Source organism: Zea mays, chromosome 5 (genome assembly GCF_902167145.1).
Source record: "Zea mays cultivar B73 chromosome 5, Zm-B73-REFERENCE-NAM-5.0, whole genome shotgun sequence".
NCBI lineage: Eukaryota > Viridiplantae > Streptophyta > Magnoliopsida > Poales > Poaceae > Zea > Zea mays.
In genome coordinates this window covers 20,528,252-20,537,129 of record NC_050100.1, presented here as the reverse complement: position 1 = coordinate 20,537,129, position 8,878 = coordinate 20,528,252, and the positions used below count along the sequence as shown (strand labels likewise).

The window sequence follows — 8,878 nt, the reverse complement described above, 5'->3', positions numbered from 1 at the left end:
AATTGCCCAACACAAATTATTGGACTAACTAGTTTGCTTTAGATTATGAGTTCTATAGGTGCCAAAGGTTCACAACAAACCAATACAAGTCAAAAGAAAGGGTTCAAAACTAAGGAGCAAAGTATACCGAAGGCAGCCCTGGTCTGGCGCACCGGACTGTCCGGTGTGCCACCGGACAGTGTCCGGTGCACCAGGGAGATCGACTCTGAACTTGCCAGCTTCGGGAATTTGGGAGGCCGCTCCGCTATAATTCACCGGACTGTCTGGTGTAACACCGGACTGTCCGGTGTGCCAGTAGAGCAACGACTACTCCGCGCCAACGGTCATCTGTAGAGAACAATAATTGCGCTACAGTGCGCGCCTGCGCGCGTAGAAGTTAGAGCAGGCGCCAGAAGGCGCACCGGACAGTCTACAGGACCTGTCCGGTGCACCACCGGACTGTCCGGTGGCCCCACAAGTCAGAGCTCCAACGGTCGGAACCCAACGGCCTGGTGACATGGCTGGAGCCCCGGACAGTGTCCGGTGGCGCACCGGACTGTCCAGTGCGCCATACGACAGAAGCCTTCACCAACGACCATATTGGTGGTTGGGGCTATAAATACCCCCCAACCACCAATCTTCAAGACATCCAAGCATTCACTACATCTCATTCAATACAAGAGCAATACACAACACTCCAAGACACAAATCAAAGCCTCCGATCGAATCAAAGTCCCCAATTCAACTCTAGTTTTTAGGACTTGTGAGGAGATCGACTTGTGCTCTTTTGTTGCTCTTGTTGCTTGGTTGGCTTTCTTCTTTCTCTCATTCTTACTCTCAAAACCTTGTAAGCGAAGCAAGAGACACCAATTGTGTGGTGGTCCTTGCGGGGTCTAAGTGACCCGAGAAATCAAGGAAGGAAGCTCACTCGGTCTAAGTGACCGTTTGAGAGAGGGAAAGGGTTGAAAGAGACCCGGTCTTTGTGACCACCTCAACGGGGAGTAGGTTTGCAAGAACCGAACCTCTGTAAAACAAATCACCATGTCATCCATTCTTATTTGCTTGTGATTTGTTTTCGCCCTCTATTTTGGACTCGCTTATATTTCTAAACGCTAACCCCGGCTTGTAGTCGTGCTTAAGTTTATAATTTTCATATTCCGCCTATTCACCCCCCTCTAGGCGACTTTCACCCCTAATCTCTATCTCCCCCTAATCTTTTACTTGTTCCAGCTGTGGCTGACATGGTCTCTGAGGTTGCTGGTCATGGGGCTATTCGTCGTTTTGTTGACTTGATAGGAAATGGGGTTAAGACTGACAAGGGTTTTAAGGAAATCCACCTTAACTCTGTTGCTAAAAATGTCTCTGAGTTCTGTGGCCAAGAAGTAACAGGCCAACAAGTGTACAATCACCTTCGTAAGTGGAGGTCTAGGTGGGTCAAGGTTTGCAAACTGAAGAACATTAGTGGCGCTCTTTGGGATGAGGATAACTTTGTCATAAGCTTAGAAGAGGGTCATTATGCTGCTTACATCAAGGTTAGGACCAATACCTTCTATTTTTCTAACCTGTTAATGCCACTCTTCCACTTCAAATTCTCTTGTTCTAACTTGAGTTGCTAACTCAATAGGATCACCCAAAAGATGCTGATTACCTCAATAGGCCCATAGAGAACTATATGCCTATGCAAATCATATTTGGAAGTGGGGTTGCCACAGGTAAGTTTGCAATGGGTTCAAATGAGCCTTTGGGCAAGCCAACTGACATTGTTGACATCCTAGATGATGGCATTGAAGTGACCTCAAAGTTTGTTGATTGTTCCAATCTAACTAACAAGGGGAAGACTGTTGACAAGGGTACCCCTGTTGAGTCCAATGATAACAAGCCTAACTTAGGGAAGAGGAAGAGGTTCATGACTGATGAGGATGTTGTTGTGTTCAATGGGATGAAAGAAGCTGTTTCAGATGTTGTTGCTGCTGTCCGTGAAAGCATCCATGCTGAAGCAGCACCTGGGATCTATAATGTTGTAATCAACTGTCCTGGGTTCTCTAGGGAGGCTCTCATGTATGCCCTTAACCACATGATGGAGCACAAGGCCACATCCCTAGTGTTCCTGGACATGACTCCTGATGATCGTGACCTATGGCTCAAGACTTTCCTAGCCAAGCACTACCACATCTGATCTGATCTGTCTATCCTATTCCTATATAATGCTTAAGAACAGATATGCTACACTTGCTCGGATCTGTCTGTCCTTTTATGTTGTTTAAGAACAAATGTGCTACACTTGTTGTATTCTATATATCCTATATGGTACTTAAGAACATATATGCTACATTTTCATAGAATAATGATGTTTCCCTGAGTTCTATGGATTAACTTGAGTTCTATGGATTTTCTTATTTGAGAACAGATATGCTACACTTGAATAGAACAATGATGTTTTTCTGAGTTAGATTAACCTGAGTTCTATGCATTTCCTTATTTGAGAAGAGATATGCTACACTTGTATAGAACACTGATGTTTCTTGAGTTCTATGCATTTCCCTGTTGGCTTGTTTATTGGTCTATTTGTAGACCTGTTTGCTAGCCTGTTTGCCGGTTAAGAAATGATATCTGTTGATGATTAAGAACTGATATTATACTCTTGTTCTTACAATAATTGACGAGTTTGTTATGTGCCTATGATGCTAACCTTGTATGCAAAAAAAGTGGTCAATGAAAGCTGAGGCTAATCTTGTTTGTTGGATCAAAGAAACAAGTGTAAATTGGTTTCATAATTTGTACACTGCAGTGAGTAGCTTCATAGTAGCTGATAATTTGATATTAGTTGTTTGTAGCTTGATAATCTGATAGTAGCTTGATAATTTGATAGTAGCTGATAATCTGATAGTAGCTGATAATTTGGTTAAAGATCTGTTCTAGCTAGGTATTACTTGTAATTCATAGTAGCTTGATAATCTGATAGTAGCTTGATAATTTCATAGTAGCTTGATAATCTGATAGTAGCTGATAATCTGATAGTAGTTGATAATTTGGTTAAAGATATGTTTTAGCTGATAATCTGTTCTTTGAGGCTAATTCATAGTAGCTGATAATTTATAGTAGCTGATAATCTTTGCACGTCTGAAAATCTTTAAAGATCTGTTCTTTGAGGCTAATCTGTCAAGCTTAGATACCAGTTTGTCAAGATTGTTTTAGTCCAAATTTTTATTTACTGAGCTATGTAAATTGTGTACAATTTGAAGACTGTTTTAGTTGGTGTAGAAATTGTGTATAATTTCTAGATAGGTTTATGCTGCTTGGTGTGAGACGTGTAAATTGTGGCTTCTGTATTTTTTATGCCTAGTAAATACTATCATTAAATCCAGGCTGAGTCGGTACAGGAAAACCAAACACGAGCTCATTAAATCCTGGCGGAGTCGGTACAGGAAACCAAACACGTAACAAATTAACTAGTTGCATTCATGTATACATGCTACGCTCAGCCTGTATCTGGGTATGAACCAGGCTCTAACCAACCGGACAACCAATCAGACCGAAAGAGGATAAGGGCATAAGGCTAGTGTGTACGGTGTGCCGCTGACCGAGAGACCGAAGAGAGAGCTTGGCTCTAGGCTCTAGCCTCAGTTGCGCTTGCGCTAGCTGCCTGCCGGTCAGCCCCCGGTACTATACACACGGGTACAGGTACTGGTACACGTTCGCACGTGGTTCATAGATGGGATTCCCGTGACCCTGCCTGCCCTCCTAAACACACACCACACCATCGTCATCAGTCTGTCTCGGTCACTCTGCCTTCCATGCATGCCCGGACGATCGACGCGCCTACAGCTCACACAACCACAGGAAATACACAGCGCTTGCAACAGCCGCGTACCATCGCGCGCCGGCGCCAGTCGCCTAATTCACAGCTGAATAATAATATGTATGGATAGACAAAGTGAAAAAAGAACAAGAATGAAGTAAAGAGAAAATGACAAGAAAAAGAAACCAGCTTTACCATGACAACATGGATCTACGGCCGATCAGAATGTTGTTTCCGACAAATACAATATATACACCCACAGAATAATTAGCAGATACTACAATACGCAGTTAGAGATGAAATCAGCCCTTCCAAACTGGACCATCTTCTTGTTGGTGCATGCATGCGCCGCCATCAAGGCAGCATAGCGAACGTGGACATGTCGCCCCACGGCGGGATTGCGCTCCCCGGCCCGCAGCAGTTGCTGCTGTTTCTCGACGTGGCGTTGTCGCCGCCGCCGCTGTTGACGACGTTGCAGTCGCTGGCGCCTACGGCGGCCGCGGCCGCGGCCGTGTTAGCATGCGCGGCCGGGGACGACGGGAGCACGTCGTAGCAGGAGCTGTCCATGAACCACGACGACGTCGCCACCGGCGGCGGCACGGTGCCGGTGGCCTCCATGCCGGGCGATGGTCCCGGGGCCACCTGCAAGAAGGCGCCGCCGCCCACGTGCGCTGCTGCTCTTGCCGCGCCGTCGTCATCGTCAGCATGGGCCGCGGCGGCCGAGCTCGGCGGCGCGCCCAGCAACATTGTGGCCAGCCGCTGCTGCTGCAGCTTCCAGTGCAGGTCCAGGTTAATGAAGCTCAGCGACTCGATGGACGTCGCGACGCTGCTGCTCACCGTCACCGCCGCGTGGCAGCCTTCGCCGCCGCCGGGAGAAACGTCCCCGGCCGCCGTCAACGGCCACTCCCCGAACGGCACGTACTGGGCAACGGCGGGGGTGTTGTTTCTAATCACGAGCATGCCATGTTTCATACTGCAATTAGGCATAGCTGCATAGTCATGTTTTTATTCTAAGTCCAGGTAGTTGCATGAGTCACGAACGCTTGGTGTAAGGCCAGAGCCGTGCTGCGTTCACGGTGCGGCCCAGCGGCATTCTCGCCACGCCACGCATGAAACGTTCCCGCGCCAAAGGCGGGCACGACGCAGCGTGGGCGGGCGTGGCGGGGAAAGCGGATCGCATTCTGTTGTGAACACCAAAAGGAATAAAGGAGAAAGTGCAGGGCGCAGTTGCGCAGTCTGCGGCAAAGTATTCTCTGCGTACTCACCAGCCTCTGTTCTGTTGAGTGGTTTTTTCATCAGGTGAAAAAACAGAGCCGCCGCTGATCGCCGTCCAGCTCCAAACTCCGGTGGCCGGCGCCAACAACTGGTATCAAAGCCTCGTCGTATCCTCTGTAGTGGTTCTGTGAGTCCACTGCGTGAGCCCCGAAGAGTGGAGACATCCGGCAGCGGAAATGAGCGCAGTTCGTCGGCGAGCGGTGTTCGCGAGAGTTCACTGATGTGGCCGATGCTCACCCGCTCAAATTACTCGGAGTGGGCGATGCTCATGCAGTGTAACTATGAAGCTATGGAGGTGTGGGAGGTGATCGAGCCTGGAGGTGACGGCGTCAGGAGATCGCAGGACAGATTGGCCATGGGCTGTCTGCTGCGGTCTGTACCAAAGGAGATGTGGCAAATGCTTGGGTCCAAGAGGACAGTGAAGGAAGCATGGTCGGCGGTGAAGAGCATGCGTGTGGGAGCAGAGCGCGTGAAGGAGGCGAATGCACAACGCCTATTGAAGGAGTTTGAGAACATCGCTTTCAGTGACGGCGAATCGGTGGACGATTTCGCGATGCGCATCAATGCACTGGCGGCGGATCTACGCACGTCCGGGGAGGAGATTGAAGACACTCGGGTCGTGAAGAAGATGCTGCGCGTGCTACCCCAACGCTACGCCCAGATCGCGATCTCGATCGAAACCCTACTCGATCTGAAGACCCTGACGGTCGAGGAGCTGGTCGGCCGTCTCAGGATGGCTGAGGACCGGATCGAGGCCGAAACTGTCACTGACAAGACGGGGCGACTATTGTTGACGGAGGAGGACTAGGTGTCAAGAAATCGACATCGTCTCCTGCCAGATTCGTCGTCGTCGAGCGGTGGGGAGAAGAAGTCGGGGTACAATCCCGGCAAGTCGAAGACCGGCGGCCGTGGTGACAAGAAGGGCAGCCCCGTGAAGCTGACGACGGAGGGTACTCCGCGGCGGAAAGGCCGTTGCAGGAACTGTGGCATCTACGGCCACTGGCGTGTAGACTGCAAGCGGCCACCGAAGAAGGAACGCAAGGAGGAGGCAAATGTCGCGCAGATAGAGCAGGAGAATCCCTCCCTGCTTCTGGCGACGGTGGCCACGGTGCGTGTTCACAGGGCGCCGTTCGACCTCAAGCCATCAGGTGTGCGCACGACACAGCAAGTTGTGCACCTCAACGAGAAGAAGGTGTTCCCGACGCACAGTGATGAAGACAAGAATGTTTGGGTCCTCGATACGGGGGCTAGCAACCACATGACAGGGAGGCACGAGGCACTCGCATCGCTAGACAAGTCTGTGCGCGGCACAGTGCGTTTTGGCGACGGCTCGCTCGTAGAGATCGAGGGCATCGGATCGGTGGTGCTCCAGACGAAGAAGGAGGGTCACAAGGTGCTAACAGAGGTATATTACATTCCCAAGCTAAAAAGTAATATTGTGAGCCTAGGTCAATTGGAAGAGGGAGGATGCAAGGTAATACTGGAGAACGGATACTGCAATGTGTACGACGTTGAGCGCTTGCTCTTGGCGCGCGCACCGCGAGTGTCAAATCGTCTCTATCTGCTGAAGACGCACCTGACTGCTCCAGTCTGTCTGAAGGCGAAGGCAGATGATCAAGCCTGGCTCTGGCATGGCCGGTATGGCCATCTCAATTTCAGAGCACTCAGAGAGCTCGGACAAAAGGGAATGGTGGATGGGATACCACTGTTAAATCGTGCAGAAGAAGTGTGTGATGGCTGTGCATTGGGCAAGCATCAGCGACACTCATTCCCTCAGGTGGCGAATTATCGAGCCAAGAAAGGACTTGACCTGGTTCACGCAGATCTCTGTGGCCAGATCAGACCAAAGACACCAGGTGGTAAGAGCTATTTCCTGTTAATTGTTGACGATTTCAGTCGTTTCATGTGGGTTGAACTCCTGACAACAAAGGATGAGGCGTTCAAGTGTTTCAAGCGGGTGAAGGCATTAGCTAAAACTGAGCGTGCTTTGAAGCTTCGCGCGTTCCGTAGCGATCGTGGCGGGGAATTTAATTCCATCGAGTTCAAGGAGTACTGCGACGAACACGGCATCAAGCATTTCACTACAGCACCGTACACACCCCAACAGAATGGCGTCGTCGAGCGCCGGAACCGTACGGTGGCAGAGATGGCAAGATGTTTGCTGAAGAGCAAGGGCATGCCAGCTGAATTTTGGGGAGAAGCGGTGTCAACTGCAGTTTATCTGTTGAACCGTTCTCCAACAAAGAGCTTGCAAGACCGTACACCATATGAAGCCTGGTACAATAAGAAGCCCAAGGTACATCACTTACGCACATTTGGTTGTGTTGTTTATGTGAAGAAAGTTGGGCCAGGGATTTCTAAGCTCTCTGACAGGTCCACCAAAATGGTGTTTATTGGTTATGAAAGTGGCACAAAGGGTTATAGAGTCTATGATCCTGTAGCTAAGAAACTTCACATATCCCGAGATGTAATCTTTGAGGAAGGACAGGCTTGGGACTGGAAGCAAGAGGCTGGTAATGAACCAGTCAGTTCAGTGTTCGATGTGGAGTTCTATTCTGCTGCCAGACAGAGAACTGTAACTGAAGCAGCAGTAACTGAAGGAGAGGACGCAGAATTTTCTGGTGATTCAGTTCAGAATTCACCAGCTCAAGGTGAGTGGAGTGCTGGCACTAGTTCACATGGAGGATCAACTCCACACACGCCTGTAGGGAGTCCTGCACATGGAGAATTTTCAGAAACACCACAGTTAGAATGGTCTAGTAACACTGAAGGGGTTCCAACAGGTTACAGAAATCTATCTGATTTATATGATACAACTGAAGAAATTCATGATTTCGAGTATAGTGGTGTGTGTTTCCATGCAGCAGAGGAGCCAAGAAGTGTGGAGGTAGCCCTGTCAGAACAGTGCTGGAGGGAAGCCATGATGACTGAAATGAACTCCATTCAGTCAAACAAGACTTGGGTGTTGTCAGTGCTACCTACAGGCCACAAAGCTATAGGGCTTAAATGGGTTTTCAAGGTGAAGAAAGATCCAGATGGTAACATTATTAAGCACAAAGCAAGGTTGGTTGCGAAAGGGTATGCACAGAGAGAAGGGGTGGATTTTGAAGAAGTGTTTGCCCCTGTGGCAAGGATAGAAACAGTGAGATTATTAATTGCTCTTGCTGCTCAGAGAGGATGGAATGTACATCACATGGATGTGAAGTCGGCATTCTTGAATGGTGAACTGATGGAGGAGGTATATGTACAGCAACCTCCTGGATTTGTTGTCGAGGGAGGCAGTGGCAAGGTGCTCAGACTGAATAAAGCATTGTATGGCTTGCGTCAGGCTCCTAGGGCTTGGAATGCTAAATTAGACAGTGAGTTGATCAAGCTTGGTTTTGAGAAAAATCCTCTTGAACATGCTGGTTACAGGAGGAAGCATACTGATGGTTTTCTCTTGGTGGGTGTTTATGTTGATGATCTGATCATAACAGGACCAAGCAGTGCAAACATTGAGGCATTCAAGAAGGAGATGATGAAGAGTTTTAGTATGAGTGACCTGGGGCTGCTGACTTACTATCTAGGCATCCAAGTAACACAAAAGGAGGGGGTGATCTCACTATGTTAGAGTTCGTATACACTGAAAATCCTAGAGCAGACAGGTATGAAAGGGTGTAATCCCTGTCATGTGCCCATGGAAAATCGGTTGAAGCTGAGCAAAAATGACAAGACACCTTCAGTCGACAAGACAAAGTATAGAAGTGTAATTGAAAGTCTGAGATATCTGGTCAACACTAGACCAAACATTGCCTACTCAGTTGGGATAGTTAGCAGGTACATGGA

General features: G+C 48.9%; 1 protein-coding gene across 1 annotated transcript; it reads right to left on the bottom strand.

Moving 5' to 3' along the window:
• Positions 1 to 3,885: 3,885 nt before the first annotated feature.
• On the bottom strand, positions 3,886 to 4,765 carry LOC109939644 (uncharacterized). The gene has a single exon (XM_020537945.1). It carries the CDS (start codon positions 4,763 to 4,765, stop codon positions 4,133 to 4,135), a length of 633 nt encoding a protein of 210 aa, XP_020393534.1. The 3' UTR covers positions 3,886 to 4,132.
• Positions 4,766 to 8,878: the final 4,113 nt, after the last annotated feature.